General features: G+C 38.9%; 2 protein-coding genes across 6 annotated transcripts in view; one reads left to right on the top strand and one right to left on the bottom strand.

The window, feature by feature from the left end:
- LOC103711358 (splicing factor YJU2-like) overlaps positions 1–6548 on the top strand; it is a 21716-nt gene extending 15168 nt beyond the window's left edge. Inside the window, exons 8-9 of one of the 4 annotated variants that reach the window (XM_039121545.1) lie at positions 4540–4619; positions 6460–6548. In XM_039121545.1, the coding sequence (XP_038977473.1) occupies positions 4540–4619; positions 6460–6498 (119 nt within the window). In that variant the 3' untranslated portion in view covers positions 6499–6548. Of the gene's footprint in view, positions 1–1838; positions 2299–4534; positions 4620–6459 lie in introns of those variants that run through there. The other 3 variants (XM_039121546.1, XM_039121544.1, XM_039121547.1) reach the window with 3 other exon arrangements.
- On the bottom strand, positions 4535–19661 carry LOC120108022. 2 transcript variants are annotated; one of them, XM_039121548.1, is made up of 3 exons: positions 19331–19661; positions 5411–6889; positions 4535–4607 (listed from the first exon to the last, which is right to left on the bottom strand). In XM_039121548.1, exons 1-2 carry the CDS (start codon positions 19595–19597, stop codon positions 6293–6295), a joined length of 864 nt encoding a protein of 287 aa, XP_038977476.1. In that variant the 5' UTR covers positions 19598–19661; the 3' UTR covers positions 4535–4607; positions 5411–6292. The 2 variants fall into 2 exon arrangements, with proteins under 2 accessions (XP_038977476.1, XP_038977477.1); XM_039121549.1 differs by having other exon boundaries at positions 5424–6889.

Genomic DNA, 19661 nt, shown 5'->3' with positions numbered 1-19661 from the left:
CATATACATGCACGACCATGAATACAAACACATGCTAGCATAGGTGGCCATCAAATGCCCATTTAGATTCAACGGAACTCATTAACAGACTGAATCAGTTTGATGGAATACAATTTGTTAAGGAATTAAGATACAGTTAAAAGACAAATGTGCATAGTTGGTTAAACAGCTAGATATGATTTTCATAATACTCAACATTGATATGCAGGAATATTTCTCTTTGAATAAAATTTTACTTAAAAAAGCTAATGAATTGTTATTAGAAAAATCAACAGACCATGATGTCACATGGAAATACACTCAAACTACACACATGCACAAGCACACAGGCAGAGTTAAGACCCTCAAATTTTCCCCACTGGAGTGACTTCATTAAGTACAGACGCTGTCAAAGTAAGCGGCTGTAAGAAAACCTTTACACAGACACATGCATAGACAGGTTTTGGAGCAAGGAATGATTAAAATCTTGAATTTGCTCCGCGAGAGTGAATTCTACATAAACAAAAACACACCCTCACCCCTGCGGAGAAAAGCTTGTCATTTAGAAACCTGCAAACAATCACAATGCCATTAAGAGAGAGAGAGAGAGAGAGAGGAAGAAACTCTTGAATTTTTCCCAGTAGAATGGCTTTAGAAAAGCATGCTTGTCCAAGTTTAGTTTATTGTTTTGCAAAAGTGCTAAAAAGGTATTTAGTTGCCACCAAGATGGTAGCCTAGTGATACTGGGCGAAGATTCTAACCTCATAGTCCCAAGTTCGAGTCGCTGCGGCGACGATTAAAATGTGGCTTCAGCCACTGCTTGGACATGAGGTATATGACCGTTCTTGGACCACTAGTAACTGAGGTGGTGCCAGGTGTGACGTACTCACACGTGGGACTCGAGCCAGAGCTCAGAAGGGTAGCTGAGCCAGAGCTCAGAAGGGTAGCTGGGTGGGGAGGGCATGAGTAAAACCGGTCAGGGTGCCCAACACGGCCATTTCTGTCCGCATCGAACACTCTCCTGGCGGTTTTAGCTAGGCCAACCACTTCACACACAGCTGCAGGACACCATTTGCTCTAAAATGGCTGATGGCCAGAGGGAATCACTCCATCACAACCAGTCATTCCACATCATCTGGTATAACACAAACATTTCTACTGGAACCTGACAGAATGGATAATTTCATACCTTTAAACCAGTCTTAAAATCATATGCACAACCAACCACACAACAGATGTAAACATCCTGAAATATATAGATATGTATATACTGCTGCAGCCACATAGACACCTCCAAGAGGTATGGTAGCTCCCTTGTAAATTGAATGCCAAGCCATCGGTAAAAGTCGAACTGAATGCTGCTAATGTAACTACTGTTGTTGCAAGGATGTGCACAAGTTTCTTAGCTGGCATCCACAGTCTGCAGAGAGTTAAGAGTCTGCAGAGAGTTAAGAGAACTCATTAACTCAATGAAACTTACTGGTGGTTCTCACAAAGTTATAAGTACAATTGTTTCTGCTACCAACAGCTACAACAGAAGAAAATTCGAGGAGTACTGCCGTCGATCACCGGCTGATGATCGCTGCTCGGTTCACCCTGGATGTGGCTGTTGGGGATTGGTGCCAAACATGGTGGGGTGAGTAGTGTTAGTCGGGCCCATGCCTATGCTTGGCCAATCACTGACCTCCACATTCCCCAGTGAACCAAGTGGTGATCAGTAGTGGGTGAGCTATAGCATTTTTCTTCAAGAGAAGGAAGAGCCATTGCTGTTTTCAAATAGCAATTTTGCTAAATAATTATCTAAGAAATGCTGGATCAAAAAAAAAAAAAGAAGATAAATTTAATGCAAGACTTTACAGATTATTCATGGCAGAGCTGCTGCTCTAGAAACTCATTTTCCTTCCTAATCGAATCAAGATCTGCTTGGAGTTTGCTGATGTCTAAACTACGGGAAGAAATGGCCGTAAGTTTGGCCTCTTGCTCGGTGGCTTCTCTTCGAGCTCTGTCAGCGGCAAGAAGCTTGTCTGAAATCTGTTCAAAACTATCGTGGATGCTCGTTAAAAGCCTATATACCTGCAGCCTTACTGGGTCATCTTTTGCATTCCTGCATACGAAGTTATTGGTCAGCAGAAGATGCTTTGCTGTAAGCAGATAAAGGCTAATTTAATATTTCATTCTTCTTTTTTTTTCAAAAAAGAGCACCAAACTGTGTAATGTATCGGTAGCATAAAAAGTTACGGCAAAGAACCTTTATTTTTCAGTGCAGGCAAGGCAAACCAAATTCATTTATAACAGGACAAGGGCATTGTTTTGCATGAATGTCAGTTGTTACTCGGTAGTAAACTACAAATCATCATAGATAGAATATGTGGTTCATGAAGCTGATCTCAAGTAGATGAACAGAGTCTGCTTGACTAGAAATCATGATTATATGGATTTGATGTAGCATCTGACATTTTATGGGTCATGATAATAACAATAAAAGCTAATGTTTTTTTTTCCAAAGAAAATGTATTTTTGCATATATGCCCCAATAAATATCGGCTATCGCACATTTACCTTAGAGAAAATCTCTATGTTCGTATGTTTTTGCATCAATGTTCCTTTCCCTTAGATTTTTGGCTGGTGGTATTAATACATAACTGTTTTAAGTGTGAAATGCCTATTTCAACATGTTGCATCAATACCATTAAAGATTTATGCAAAAATATAACTTCTTAAGAAACAAATTGAATGCTAAAACTATTCAAGGTATTAGTGCAAGAGGGTAATATAGTCATTTAACACTTAAAACAACCATTTATTAACACCATACACAAAAAAGAAATCTAATGGGAGGAGCTTTGTTGCAAAAACAGGATTATTGGATGGCTATATATAGAAATAGTTATTTTCTAAGGGTAAATATGAATATTTTTAAGGGTATATATGCAAAAATCCTAAAATGTAGTACGGTTGAATGTTCCTCCATAGTACTTTTGCTCCTTGTCAAAGAACCCGGTAAGGCAAACCAAGCTCATTAATAACAGGACAAGGGCATTGTTTTGCATGAACGTCATGGCTGTTACCCGATGGTAAACTAGAAATCATCATGAATAGAATATGTGGTTCATGAAGCTAATCTCAAGTAGATGAACAGAGTCTGCTTGACTAGAAATCATGATTATATGGATTTGATGCAGCATATGACATTTTATGGAGTCATGATAATAACAATAAAAACTAATGCTTTTTCCCAATTTTTTTGCAAATATACCCCTATCTATATGGGTTATCTCACATTTACCTTTGAAAAAATCTCTATTTTCATATGTGCCTCTTAGTTCATCCTGTTTTTGCACCAATGTCCCTTCCCTTAGATTTTTGGCTGGTGGTATTAATACATAACTGTTTTAAGTGTGAAATGCCTATTTCACCATTTTGCATCAATACCATTGAAAAATTTATGCAAAAATATAACTTCTTATGCAACAAATTGAATGCTAAAACTATTCAAAGATATTAGTGCAGGAGGTAATATAGTCATTTAACACTTAAAACAACTATTTCCTAACACCACACACAAAAAAGAAATCTAATGGGAGGGGCTTTGTTGCAAAAACAGGATTATTGGACGGTTCTATATAGAAATAGTTATTTTCTAAGGGTAGATATGTAATAACCTTTATTTTTAAGGGTATATATGCAAAAAGCCCAAAAACATGGTATAATTGAACGTTCCTCCGGGTACTTTTGCTCCTTGTCAAACCCAAAAGCAAGATGTCACTGTTGTGAAAATAATAGTTGGCTTCAGCTTACATGAACAGTCATTGACATCATTTTCTTCTAATTGGGAAATAAAAGAAAATATACTTTTCCAAGTGAAAGCTGCAAGGTCCAAAACATCATACCTGAAGACAGTTTCTTCAACCACGGCATAAGTCCTATGAAGGCGTTCTTGTATGGAATTACTCTCTAACTGAAGCTCTCGAGTCTCTTTTATTATTCGCTCAGTGTCAGCATCTTGTTTCCAGCTATTCTTCGTAATCTCAGTTATGCGCTGGATGTAGGATTTTCTAGAAGAGATCTTTGGCAGTTTCTCAAGCTCCATAAGAAGTTTAGCATGTTCATCCTCTCTGAGAACAAGAAGATAATCAGATATAGCAAAGAAAATCACAATCCACTGGCAAATAAATGAGATTATCTTAGCAAACTTCACATAATCAACTAGCAGCAACATGTAAATTGAAATTTCAAAAAAGAACTGAGATTATCTTATAAATCAGTAGTATATGACATTTCTACAGATTTAACTAACAAATAGCTCATCTATGAGTTCATCTTCTAATAAAATACATGAGATGTTGGATTTGCTTGCTACATTTACTATCTACTTCAACAAATAATCTAAACCATTCTTTCACATATTTCATCATAAGCAATTCTGACAGAGCATTCTTTAATTTTTTTAATATCTTAAAACTCTCCATCAAAAAAATTACCTTTTGCAAATGTCAGATACGGTGGCATCTGTTTCTTGTTCAATTTCTTTCGATTTAATTAGTTTTTCTTGCAGTGAAGATTTCTCAGCATATAGTGACTGCTCCTCTCTCATCTGTCTCTGTTCCACTGTTTGCTTGAGATCATTCCTGCAACAGATGGTAACTTGTACTTACTTCATTCAGTGTATTACTGAAATTTACATACTCTTTTGTCATATCTAATAACCTATATTAGAAGAAAAACTTCTGCAAGAACTGTTCTAGACTTTTGCAGCAAATTTACATGCTCCAAATTTAAAACATTGTTTACTATAAGTTTTAGTGCATGTAATAAGTTTTCATCATCAGTCAAAGTGCATTTTCTCTATTAGAACTTTTCTATTGGTCAATTTGCTAGAATAAAGCTAGAATACATAGTTTGAGTAAAGCATCTTTACAAGTCAGGTGTTGAAGGAGCCAACTAGAAATATGAAGCTGTAGTTAATACGGTAAGAGATGAAAAAGCTGATTGTAATAGAGGGTCCCAAGAAACATCTTGCAAATAAAAGGATCATTCGGTATAATCAGGCACATGTTTAAAATCAATGAGTAAGTCGGTATTCATTTCTTTCAATTCCTGTTGCTTGCACCAAGACAGGCCAATACATAATGATACAAGTTAACATGAATGTACAAATATGCAAATAAGCTATTAGCATGGGATATATTATAGAGATTGTATGGAACGAATGAAACTTCAATCCATGACATACATTAAAAAATCTTATGATAGTTCTTGATCTTAGACATGCAAAACCATGCTAACGTTAGAATGACAGAAAGAAATAGGCTCCATCATATTAGAATAGCGACTATACAATGCTTTCACACATTATGTTTCTACATCTGTTCAATGCACAATAAATGAATGAATGAATGAACAGATAAATAAAGATGAACTAGAGATATACCACAATGTCCTACCACTGTGATTCCAATTTCATAAGACTCTGCCTTTTTGCTTCTACTCATCCATTTAGCATTTCAATATAGAAGCCAACAGAATGTTGTTCATCTAATGCCATATCCATAACTGCTTTTAGGAGCTCATGCTCACTTTCAAGGCTCTGAACTTCCAAGGCCTTCACCTGTTTTGCCTCCGTCATCATATCTTCTTGATTTTTCAAGCTGTCAGATTCATTCCTTAACTGCATTACACAGAAGACAAGGAAACCAGTAGAGTCAGCATGTTTTCTATATTTAAAAGAAACGATATACTTCATTAAGACAAAAGGCACCATAAAGCATCAAACCTTCAAAAGAAAATCAATGCTAAATATCAATCTAGGTTTATGTAAACCAAACAATGAGAAGTTTGGAATGTATATTTGCCCAAAGCATGCAACCTGAATGATGTATGCCATCAAGCAAGAAGAAGTGCATCATGGAACAAATTGCTAGCCCAGCAGCTATATTTCAGAGACCAGTGGAAAAATAAAAAAATAAAAACTGAGTCTTTGGATTAACAACTAAAGATATTCATAAATGGAACAACAAGTCAGAAGAAATCAGGCAATGCGCACTAATGTTAGTAAGAGGTTTGTCAGACAATTTACATGAAAAGAAAGAGGTTTGTCAGACAACTTTACATGAAAAGAAAGATCGCCCTTCAGCATTGGAAATTACTTGCACCTCTTACTCTAAAGAATCCAATGAACAGTTATCTTCCATATCATACAAACTTTTGTTTAATGATACAAGTTAATAGCTGTGCATTGACTAGTCATAGAAAATATAAATACATCAGAAAAGCGGCATGAAATCATATAAAATAACCAGTTGTTGAATTGCAGTTACTTGATCAATAGGAAGGATATCAATTTTTTTATATGGTTTACCTTGGATAATTGCTCCTGCAGAGAAGCTAATTTTCGTTCAAGTTCAGCAATATACTTGTCTGTTTGGGTCATATCTTCTCCATCAACACATAATTCTTTCTCAGAGTTCATAGATTTTTCAGGAGCATCTTCAACACCTTCCTTGCTGCAATGGCTCTTGATATCACTGGATTCTATGCGCTCAGAATAGAGTGTTCCAGTCTCAGCTGACCCACCTGACTGCCCTGGAACTGCATTAGTGTCAAGCAACACATCAGAGTATACCTCCTCAGCAACCGTCTCAGCTGGCTCTGCAATGCCTTTATTTGATTCCCCCCAAGATCTTCTTTCGCAAAGAAAATTATCTTTACTTTGACTCTCCCTCACCTTGTCCTCCTTTTCTTTAAGCTTCTCTAATGTATCATTATGGATGTCACCAGTAATTTCACCACTACTCAAAGCAGATTTGGTTGCTGTATTTTCTCTGGCTCTTCTACCTTCAGATGATCCAGATAGCCTCTCCACCAAAAATCTTACCAACTTGTATGAGTCATCATAAGAAGGATACAGGAACTGCCAGAATCAACAAAGGAAAAAATGCTTCTAAGAATGGTGGCAGGATCAGTAGAATCAATAAAGAGAACAAGATAATATTGATAAGCATATAAGGCATTAAAATGAAATGTATATTAGATGATAATTTTTCTCCAAGTAGAGTCTCATTTAGCCTTGTAGTAGTTTAATGATTATGCCAGTAAATTTCATATGGTATGGTTAAGAATTAGCTGGTGTATAGCGTAAGAAGTGTAACCCTATAAATGAATGTAGTTGGAAGAATGATCGGCAGATTATTCCTGATGTGATTTGATCCAAGCTTCAGAAATAACAAGCAGCAAAAGTGATTTGCAAGTGCAAATCAGATTCTGAAAGTATCACGGTCATATGATTGAAATATTCTTCTGAGACAGATTTTTTTACAATTTTGAGAATAAGTGGTATATAAGAAGCATAATGACCATGTTGGGAGTAGAAGAAATCCAAACTTCAGGAAAGAAGAAAAGACAAAACTGCAGCCAGGCTGTTGGTAACCCTACATGTGCCTAAAACACGTTGGATCAATTTTATTAGTAGCATTTAATAGATCGAGGAATTAACCACATTGCATTAAGGTAAAAATTATTAAAGTGTAAGAACTTGCAACTTTGTACTCTTGAAACACGATCTTTGCTGACTTGTTTGCCAAGTAACTAGTGCAGATCTGAACATTGGCAATAAAACTTAGACTTACAACACCTATGTCTTTTGCAAATAGATTTTTTGCCTTGATACAACCTGTTAACCTTCTGGCAGACCAGTACTGTAAAAAGTGCTAAACCATCTCAGATCAACAATATATTCTTTGCAGGCCTTCCATGTAAAGATTGTGAGGTAACAAGTGTTTTCCAGTTATTATAAATCAATCTTACAGGACAAACCTTAGCCTTTGGACTGGTCTGCATCAAATATCAATGACCATGAATTTTATGCAGGCTACCACAGAAAGCTAAGCACAACACAAAAAATCCCTGAAAGCCCCAAATTTGCATCATCATACACCAAAGAAGAATTCAGTATCCTGATTTCCAGATTTTCCTTCTATATTCCACTCAAAATTATCAATCCCTGCTCCCCATTATAACAGTACGTAATTAGATAATAGAAGCTATCACCAAAATTTCTACATTATCCGCCTCTTATATTTCACATATTATGATAGAAGCATTGGTAAATAGAGCAATGGATCTCTTCGAGGTCTAAAGAAATATAAGATTGCTTTACTGTTTGGTGAATAGCTGATGATTATCGGGTCATAAATTCTTCGCCTTTTTATTCTATTCTTGTTGACTGAAGCGATTTGTTGACCCCCTAATGGATTTTGATGAATACAAAACACTAGAGTATAATTCCATTTATCTTAACAATTTACTTGAGGATTTCATGTGTTTAATTAAGAATATTGTTAAGAAATGTCTAGGCAAGTTCCCATAATTTTTATGAATTTATTGAAGAATTTTTGAGATGAAGAAAACAGATCAGGGACAGCCGAGACGTCTCCGGTTTGTTCCAGAGACGTCTCTGGCACAAACAGGAAGAACTGGCACGTTTGGAGACGTCCCCGGCACCTGGCGAGGCGTCTCGCAGGGTCGGAGTCGACTCTCTCAGAAGCGGAGTCGACTCTCTCAGTGGCGGCAGAAAGGCCGATTTCAAGAGATGCGCGCGAGCCGTCTCCACAGTACGCGGAGTCGTCCCCGCAAGTAAAAGCTGAGTTTCCGAGTCGTCCCCAGAGAGTGCAGAGTCGACTCTCTCAGGGTATTCCAGAGGATGTCTTTTTCGGTGATAAGGCAGCGGAGACGTCCCCTGAAAGAGCGGAGTCGACTCTCTCAGAGAATTCCAGAAGACTTGTTTTTCGGAGATATAACGGCGGAGTCGTCCCCAAGGCAGCGGAGTCGTCCCCATGCAAAAAGCGCAAACAAGCCGAGACGTCCCCGTAAAGTGCCGAGGCGACCCTCTCAGAAAAACAGAAAAACAAGGATTCAAACCGTTCATCATCGGAGTCGTCCCCGTAAAGCGCCGAGTCGACCCCAAACAACGTCAAAAGTAAAATCTTACAGCCGAGACGTCTCGCGTTGAAGCGGAGACGTCTCCGAAGCGCCTGGGACGCGACTGACAACTTTTTCAGGTTTGGTTTGAATTTCAAACTCCCTTAACTTTATCTCTAACGGCTATATTTGCTTTTTGGGCTATAAAAGGGAGCTCATAAGTGCTTTCCAACAACTTCTCACCAACCCAACACAAGATCATTCAAGAGAGAAAAAAGAAAAAGAGGTTCAAGGGAGTTAGTGCATTCAAGTGAAGAAATCAAGTGCCTTCAAGCTTCCCAAGTGATTTCGTGCTCAACTACTCTCTTCCGCTAGGCATTCAAAGCTCACATTCAAGCCAACGCGATCCACATCGGAAGAACCACCATTTCCCACGCTTCCAACGGCTAAAAGGGTTCTTCCGGGTTCTATTATTTCTCACTGTTTTATTTGCTTCTTGAGAGCTTTTAAATCCTTGTAAAACTTTTTCAATATTGTGCTTGTTCCAGTCAAGGGACTTGGAACAAGAGAAAGGCGTCCCAAGCCTAGGTGAAATTGGGGGTTATAGGGTTCGTTGTTAGCCCGGTGTAAAACAACGAGTTGGGTAGTGCACTCGCAAAACTACCGGACTGTAATCTTGGATTATAGTGGAAATTCCCAAAGGTGCTTTGGGGAGTGGATGTAGGAGCAGTGGAAGCTCCGAACCACTATAAAACCTTGTGTTTGCGATTGATTGTTCTCATACCTCTATCTTTACTTTAGTTCATACATTTGTGTGTTTTATTTTTAATTAGGCAAAAAGTTTTAAAACACCCAATTCACCCCCCTCTTGGGTGACCATCTCTGGGCAACAAGTGGTATCAGAGCGGGTGCTCTGTGTATTTCTTGAAAGACCTAACGTCTTAGCCAAAGATCTAGATGGCAACACCCTTTAACAATATTCCTGCTGAGGGGCAGGCAACCAATAGACCTCCACTATTCAATGGGACAAATTATACCTATTGGAAGACTAGAATGAGGATTTTTATTCAAGCACAAGATTATGCCTTGTGGAGGGTCATAATCAAGGGACCACACGAACCATCTCACATGGTTAATGGCATTCAAGTTCCCAAACCTGAGGAGGATTGGGATGAGAATGACAGTAAGATGGTTCAACTCAATTCTAGAGCCATGAACTCATTATTCTGTGCTCTAGATGTAAATGAGTTCAATAGAGTCTCCACCTGTAGTTCCGCCAAGGAAATATGGGATAGGCTTGAAGTTACCCACGAGGGTACAAATCAAGTCAAAGAGTCTAAAGTGAACATTCTAGTTCACAAATATGAGTTGTTTAAGATGGAACCCAATGAAACCATCACATGCATGTTTACACGCTTCACCGATATAATTAATGGTCTAAAGAGTTTGGGTAAATCCTATACTAATCCGGAACTTGTGAGTAAAATTCTCAGGTTTTTGCCGAAAGCATGAGAAGCAAAGGTCACGACGATCATAGAAGCCAAAGATCTCAACACTTTGGGACTAGAACAACTATTGGGCTCATTGATGACGCATGAGCTCACAATGAAGCAACATGAAGAAGAGTTGCCAAAGAAGAAGACAATTGCACTCAAGGCTACTTCGAGTGTGTGTGAAGAAGAAAGTAGTGAGAGTGAAGAAGAAAGCGAAGATGAGGACTTGGGTTTAATAGTAAGGAAGTTTAAGAAATTCATGAGAAGAAAGAAACCCTTCCCAAGAAAGAAATTTGGAGGGAGAAATGATTGGGAAAAAGAAAAGGAAAAAGAAAGAGACCCAATCATATGCTATGATTGCAAGAGACCGGGACACATTCGTTCCGAATGCCCTCAACAAAAGAAGCACTTTGGAAAGAAGAAGAAGAAGGTGTTGAAGGCAACGTGGGACGATAGTGACACATCCTCCTCCGAGGAAGAGAAGGAAGAGACCGCAAATTTGTGCTTCATGGCATTTGAAAACGACGAGGTATGTCAAAACTCAACTATAAATTTTACTTTAGAAGAATTATATGAAGCTTTTCAAGAACTTATGAGTGATTGTAGTATGTTAGGAGCAAAGAATAAAGAACTAAAGGCCTCCAATCAAAAACTAAAGGATGATATTAAAAAACTATTGATTGAGAAAGAGAGCGTTGAAAATGTTAACACCATTGATCTAGAAAATAAAAATTCAAAACTTAGCATTGAAAATGAAACGGCAAAAACACTAATTAAGGAATTGAATCTAAAAGTTAAATCTCTACTCAATAATAATACCTCACTTGCACAAAATGTTGAATCCCTTAAAAAGGATAAGGAAGAACTAGTTAAAGAAAATTTGGATCTTAAGAATGAGGTACATAAGTACAAACCAATTGTTGAAAAATTTACACAAAGCTCTGAAAAATTAAATCTTATTCTTTCAAATCAAAGAGCTGTTTTTAATAAAGCCGGATTAGGATATAAAACTAACAAGCAACAAAAGTATCTAAAGAATTTCTTTGTGAAAGCAAAAGATGTCAAAACTGAAAAACCTACATGCTTTCATTGTGGAAAAAGTGGACATAAAGCCTACTCTTGTATTCAAAGAAAGATCCAAACTAACAAGAGTACATTTGTAAAAGCTAAAAACATAACTAAAGTATGGGTGCCTAAGGGAACCAACTACACTAACCACGAAGGACCCAAGAAAACTTGGGTACCTAAGAGCTTCACATGATCATTTTGCAGGTATGCCTTGCAGCCGGGAATAAAAAGAGAATGTGGTATCTTGATAGTGGTTGCTCAAGGCATATGACCGGTGACAAGAGTCTCTTCGTCACTTTAAAATCAAAAGAAGGAGTAGTCACATTTGGAGACAATGCTAAAGGTCAAATCATTGGTGTTGGTAAAATCTCGATATCACCCTCCTCATTTATTGACAATGTATTGTTAGTTAATGGACTCAAACATAATTTATTAAGTATAAGTCAATTTTGTGACAAGGGCTTTAAAGTGTCATTTGAATCTTCACTTTGCATAATTAGTAGTCCAGTTGACAATGAGATCATACTTACAGGACATAGGCATGGAAATGTTTACATGGTAGATCTTGATGATCTCACCATGAAGGATGGCCAATGTCTTGTAGCCATGGATCCCAAAGTCAATGAGACTAGTTGGTTATGGCATCGTAGGTTAGGGCATGCTAGCATGGATTTAATCTCTAAATTGATTACAAAAGATCTAGTCAAAGGACTACCAAAAATAGATTTTGAAAAGAACAAAATTTGTGCTGCATGTCAATTAGGAAAACAAACGAGAAGCTCTTTCAAGTCTAAAAACATAGTCTCAACATCAAAACCCTTAGAACTAATTCACATGGATTTATTTGGACCCACTAGAACTGCTAGTCTAGGGGGTAAGAAATTTGGTCTTGTAATTATTGATGATTTTTCACGTTTTACATGGGTTTCATTTCTTGCACACAAAGATGAGTCCTTTTCCGTTTTTATCAAGTTTCATAATAGGGTTTCGAATGAACTCAATCTTAAACTAAAAGCAATTAGGAGTGATCATGGTACCGAGTTTGAAAATCAGTATTTTGAAAAATTTTGTGAAGAAAATGGTATCAATCACAATTTCTCGGCAACTAGGACACCCCAACAAAACGGGATGGTAGAAAGGAAGAATCGCACACTAGCAGATATGGCTCGTACCATGTTGTGCGAATCGGATTTACCAAAGTACTTTTGGGCTGAAGCAATAAATACTTCATGTCATATTTTAAACCGTGCTTTAGTTAGATCCATCTTAAAGAAAACACCTTATGAGTTGATAAAAAGTAAGAAACCAAATATAAGCTATTTTCATGTTTTCGGTTGTCGATGCTTTATTTTAAACAATGGAAAGGACAATCTAAGTAAATTTAGTGCTAAATCAGATGAGGGGATCTTCTTAGGTTATTCCTCATCTAGTAGAGCATACAGGGTCTTCAACAAGAGAACTCTCGTTGTTGAAGAATCCATTCATGTTGTTTTTGATGAAGCTAATGGAGATTCTTCTAGAAAAGAAGAAGATGGTGATGCAGGTATACTTGAAGATCGAATGAAGGAATTCTCCATACAAGACAAACAACATGAGGATGAGATCAAAGAAGATACAATTCAGCAAGATGAAGAAGATCAACCTCCATCGAGAAATCAAGATCTTCCTAAGGAATGGAGGTATGCACATGGTCATCCAAGGGATCTAATCCTTGGTGATCCTTCACAAGGAATAAGAACTAGATCCTCTTTAAGAAACACTAGTAATTATCTTGCATTCGTTTCACAAATCGAGCCTAAATCACTAGAAGAAGCTGAAAAAGATGATAATTGGATGAATGCTATGCAAGAGGAATTAAACCAATTTGAAAGAAATGAAGTTTGGACTCTAATGAAAAGACCCCCTAATGTTTCAATTATAGGCACCAAATGGGTATATAGAAATAAACTAGATGAAGATGGAATAGTAATAAGAAACAAAGCTAGGCTAGTGGCCAAAGGATATAATCAGGAGGAAGGAATAGACTTTGATGAAACTTTTGCTCCTGTTGCTAGATTAGAGGCTATTAGACTACTTTTGGCATATGCATGCTTTATGGATTTCAAACTCTATCAAATGGATGTAAAAAGTGTCTTTTTAAATGGTTATATAATGGAGGAAGTTTATGTAGGACAACCTCCAGGTTTTGAGAACCACTTACATCCAGATTATGTTTTTAAATTGTATAAAGCATTATATGGACTTAAGCAAGCCCCTAGGGCATGGTATGAAAGATTAAGTAATTTCCTAATTGAAAATAAATTTAAAAGAGGAAATGTAGACAAAACCCTCTTCATTAAAAGAAAAGGAAATGACTTATTGCTTGTGCAAATTTATGTGGATGATATAATTTTTGGTGCTACTAATGATAGTCTTTGTCAAGAGTTTGCCAAGCTTATGCATGGAGAATTTGAAATGAGCATGATGGGTGAGCTCAACTTCTTCCTTGGGCTACAAATAAAACAATCAGAGGAAGGCATCTTCATCAGTTAGTCCAAATATATCAAGGAGATGTTGGAAAAATTCAAGATGAAGGATGCAAAGGAAATCAGCACACCCATGGGCTCAAGTTGCAAGCTTGACAAAGATGAAAAAGGTAAAAGTATAGACTGCAAATTGTACAGAGGTATGATAGGCTCTTTACTTTACCTTACTGCTAGTAGACCAGATATATTATTCAGTGTTTGTATGTGTGCTAGATACCAAGCATGTCCTAGGGAATCACACTTGCAAGCTGTTAAAAGAATTTTTAGATATCTAGTAGGGACATCTAATGTAGGCTTATGGTATTCTAAACAATCTGACATAAATTTAATTGCTTATTCCGATGCTGATTTTGCCGGGTGCAAACTCGACAGAAAAAGCACAAGTGGCACATGTCTATTCTTGGGTGCTAATATGGTTTCTTGGTTTAGCAAGAAACAGAATTCAGTTGCCTTATCCACAGCTGAGGCTGAGTACATTGCAGCTGGAAGCTGTTGTGCCCAAGTTCTATGGATTAAGCAACAACTTGAAGACTTCGGTATCAAAATGGACAATATACCAATTAAATGTGATAATACAAGTGCAATTAATTTAACAAAAAATCCTGTCCAACACTCAAAAACATATAGAGATTAGGCATCACTTCATTAGGGATCATGTGCTGAAAAATGATGTGATGATTGAGTATGTATGTACTGAAAATCAATTGGCCGATATCTTTACAAAGCCCCTTTGTAAAGATAGGTTCAACTTCTTAAGGAATGCATTGAGCTTGTATGATCCTAGCAATTAAATTGAACTTGCATTGCAATGCTTTGCTACTCAAACTAGTAATCCACCTCAAGGTCAACATAAGTGAAAGCATGAATCTATCTAAGTTAAATGACGAATTGTTCGACTTTCCGGAGGATGGTTACCCTCCCTTGGACTCTTCATGGAGATATTTTCAGAGCCTATTTCATAGATATTCGAAATTTGGTCAAACATTCCTCATTTCAATGTTAATAATTCAAAAAATCATTATCAAACTTTTATAGGATGTATTATTAAGGGGGAGGATCACAAACAAACTCACTCTGTATTCACCAAAAGAAATCATGTTGATTAGTGTGATTGAGTAAAATAAATTGGGAAAAGATAGAAATTAGTCTGAAATTTTTCAGTGCCGGAGACGTCTCTGGCAAATCGCAGAGACGTCCCCCCGGCGAGACGTCTTGCATCAGTCGCGGAGACGTCTCGGGGACCGAACGAGGGTTTTTAAATAGGTGAAACAGCTCGAGCCGACCCGAGCTATTCTCTTCCATCCCCGACAAAAACAAAAACCCTAGCCTCCATTTGCTCTCCACCACAAACCCTAGCCTCCATTTGCTCTCCATCACAAACCCTAGCATCCATGGCACCTAAGAGGGCTAGACGAACCGGTGGGAGGCGTCCTAGGGTAGCAACCGACGGTGAGGAACGGAGGGAAGAGCCATCCGCGCCGTCCCCTCCGGTTGCTCCGCCAACCACGACCATTTCCTGTGCGAATCGCACAGTAACCACCGGTAGGTACATAGATTTCCATTTTTTAGATAGTGAGGGGTTTTCTATTGGAGAGAAACTCCGTGCCCAAGGGTGGGAATACCTTTGTACCCTCAATACATCGACCTACCCCGGCCTAGTTAGAGAGATGTTTAGTAATATGGCCTTAGGGGACTTAGGGTACACTGCACATGTCCGGGGGACGTTGGTAGAGATTAACGAGGATATCCTTTCTAGCGTGTTGCAAATCCCTAAAGACGGTGAGGCTCCGACCTCACATCCCCAAAGGGAAATAGCCCTAAACCTACTATTAGGGAGAGAGGACTGCGGCCCTCTTGATGTAGTTAACTCACAAGACCTAAATGCCGAAATGAGACTACTTTTGAGTATTGTCAACCGGGTCTTGTTTCCAAAAACCGGTCGCTTCGATTTTGTTTCGGAGCGAGACCTAGTTATCATGCACCACATCCTACTAGGGATTCCCCTAAACCTCCCTAGACTTATGTTGAACTACATTGCTATATGTCATAGGTATTCTAGGTTTAGCATACCCTATGGGATGATCTTTACCCTAGTATTCAAACATTTTAAGGTTCACATTCCAGAAAATGAACCTGCAAAACCCTTGAGAAACACCGACTAATATAATGAGAGCACAATGCGTAGAATGGAGTTTCACAAGGTAGATGGGTCATGGGTTAAGGTACCAAAAAGAAAAGCTCAAACCTTAGACCCTGAGATCCCACATCAGGAGCCTGACCACCACTCTCCTCCACTCAGCCACATGGACTTCCCTGATATACCCTCCAGCTCAGCTGGACCTTCCACCTCTATGCCACCTCCTCCTATAGTCACTAGGCCCTTCTCCCTATCAGAAGAACAGATGCGCACTTTAGCATCTGTGATATGCCAGCAAATGAGGGAGGAAATGAGATCGATGATCTCTACTGAGTTGGCCCCCATCAGAGCCTCACATGAAGGGCTTCTACAAGAGTTGAAGAAAATCAGAACTCAGATAGAAGCGACAGCGCAAGAACTAGTTAGTGTGAGTACCACCCAAACCTTCAGATCAATTGAGCTACAAGACAGCTTGAGGAACATTTCAGATGGTCTTCAAGAGTTGACAAGCCCTGGAGGCAATGTGGGCACCGTGGCTGCCCAACTTAGAGGAAGAATTGAAAGGGCAAGCATTGAATTTGAAGCACTAGTGGCAGCCTTCCATCAGTCCCAGGGAGAACAGTTCAGAACACTGCTAGATTCCATTAATGCATTTATAGATGCAGCTGCCAGGATTTATGAGCAACGTCGCCGATGAGGGACACTTTGTAGACATCTAGGGTTCTTCCTTTTGTAAACCCTAGGCTCATTTTGAAACACTTTTTGTATTAGAAATGAATACTTGTAATGATCTCCTCTTTTAACTTTGTAATGACTTCAAATGTTTACAATGATATATGAATGTCATACAATTCCTTTTGAAACCTTGTGTATATTTCTAATTCTGTGTATGTGATTCTGTGATGTGCCATAAAAATCTCATAACATACCCTAAGGGGGAGCACAACCTGAATATCAAAGGGGGAGTGAAATGAATTCTGAATTCATTAATAAAACAATAGACAGAGGGAGCATAACTTGAATATCCTTGAGTGGTTCATTGTAATATGCTGAATTCCCCTAGGAATTGTGCTTTAAGTACATACGTATAATTTGTCCCCTTCATTGTTGATGACAAAAAGGGGGAGTAGATATATAGAACTTATATATGGAGTAGAACCTGAATATGAAATGCAAAATTTACACTCATACTTAAAGTTGAATTAGAAAAGATAAAATTGAAGAATATTGGCTTTAAGATAATTGCCCTTCTGGAAAAGAAAGGGGGAGTCAAAAAGAACTTAGCTTTCAATTATCTTTAGCATCAATATTTCATTTTAACTTGATTCAAATTCAGTTGATATGCTAAAATTGCTTAAGAGCTATTAAGATCAATCTTATGCATAAGGATAGAACTGAAAATTGACTACTTTGAATTATGCACACTGTATCTAGCTCTAATCAAAACATTATACTTGTACATCTGATCAAATACTGTGTATATGTTTAAATTTCGAATTTTGCATATACTCAGTGTTTTGTCATCATCAAAAAGGGGGAGATTGTTGACCCCCTAATGGATTTTGATGAATACAAAACACTAGAGTATAATTCCATTTATCTTAACAATTTACTTGAGGATTTCATGTGTTTAATTAAGAATATTGTTAAGAAATGTCTAGGCAAGTTCCCATAATTTTTATGAATTTATTGAAGAATTTTTGAGATGAAGAAAACAGATCAGGGACAGCCGAGACGTCTCCGGTTTGTTCCAGAGACGTCTCTGGCACAAACAGGAAGAACTGGCACGTTTGGAGACGTCCCCGGCACCTGGCGAGGCGTCTCGCAGGGTCGGAGTCGACTCTCTCAGAAGCGGAGTCGACTCTCTCAGTGGCGGCAGAAAGGCCGATTTCAAGAGATGCGCGCGAGCCGTCTCCACAGTACGCGGAGTCGTCCCCGCAAGTAAAAGCTGAGTTTCCAAGTCGTCCCCAGAGAGTGCGGAGTCGACTCTCTCAGGGTATTCCAGAGGATGTCTTTTTCGGTGATAAGGCAGCGGAGACGTCCCCTGAAAGAGCGGAGTCGACTCTCTCAGAGAATTCCAGAAGACTTGTTTTTCGGAGATATAACGGCGGAGTCGTCCCCATGCAAAAAGCGCAAACAAGCCGAGACGTCCCCGTAAAGTGCCGAGGCGACCCTCTCAGAAAAATAGAAAAACAAGGATTCAAACCGTTCATCATCGGAGTCATCCCCGTAAAGCGCCGAGTCGACCCCAAACAACGTCAAAAGTAAAATCTTACAGCCGAGACGTCTCGCGTTGAAGCGGAGACGTCTCCGAAGCGCCTGGGACGCGACTGACAACTTTTTCAGGTTTGGTTTGAATTTCAAACTCCCTTAACTTTATCTCTAACGGCTATATTTGCTTTTTGGGCTATAAAAGGGAGCTCTTAAGTGCTTTCCAACAACTTCTCACCAACCCAACACAAGATTATTCAAGAGAGAAGAAAGAAAAAGAGGTTCAAGGGAGTTAGTGCATTCAAGTGAAGAAATCAAGTGCCTTCAAGCTTCCCAAGTGATTTCGTGCTCAACTACTCTCTTCCGCTAGGCATTCAAAGCTCACATTCAAGTCAACGCGATCCACATCGGAAGAACCACCATTTCTCACGCTTCCAACGGCTAAAAGGGTTCTTCCGGGTTCTATTATTTCTCACTGTTTTATTTGCTTCTTGAGAGCTTTTAAATCCTTGTAAAACTTTTTCAATATTGTGCTTGTTCCAGTCAAGGGACTTGGAACAAGGGAAAGGCGTCCCAAGCCTAGGTGAAATTGGGGGTTATAGGGTTCGTTGTTAGCCCGGTGTAAAACAACGAGTTGGGTAGTGCACTCGCAAAACTACCGGACTGTAATCTTGGATTATAGTGGAAATTCCCAAAGGTGCTTTGGGGAGTGGATGTAGGAGCAGTGGAAGCTCCGAACCACTATAAAACCTTGTGTTTGCGATTGATTGTTCTCATACCTCTATCTTTACTTTAGTTCATACATTTGTGTGTTTTATTTTTAATTAGGCAAAAAGTTTTAAAACACCCAATTCACCCCCCTCTTGGGTGACCATCTCTGGGCAACATGATTCAATGAATTGGGTGTTTTCGAATCGAGATATATAACATGTTTTCAGGAATAGCAAAGAACTTTTGCTTGGTATGGAAAAAAAAAAGATCTTGGAAAGAAGGTCGATAACCTGGTGGAAGCTGAGATCGCCTCGGTATCCCAGGGATTTGACGGCAGAGGCGACGTCGGCACATATCTTGAAGCGCTCCGCGGTGGACTCGGGAAGGGAGGTGGGGAAGGACGGGGACGATTCATCGTCGTCAAGGAGGCGGAGGGATTGAGAGCAGATGGAGACGAGGGCGTCCGGGCCGAGATCTTTGATGGAAGAGACGCCGGCGGGGAGGGAGACCCCGGAGCTGCTGAGAGAGCTCAGGAGGATCTCCTGCGCCTCGTCCATGGCGGACAGGACACGGCCGGCTCCTAGGGTTCTCTTTGTTCGGCAATCTGCCTGACGGGATTGG

This window comes from Phoenix dactylifera, unplaced genomic scaffold (genome assembly GCF_009389715.1).
Source record: "Phoenix dactylifera cultivar Barhee BC4 unplaced genomic scaffold, palm_55x_up_171113_PBpolish2nd_filt_p 001128F, whole genome shotgun sequence".
NCBI classification, from domain to species: Eukaryota; Viridiplantae; Streptophyta; class Magnoliopsida; order Arecales; family Arecaceae; genus Phoenix; species Phoenix dactylifera.
This window is presented reverse-complemented; position numbering and strand designations above follow the sequence as displayed.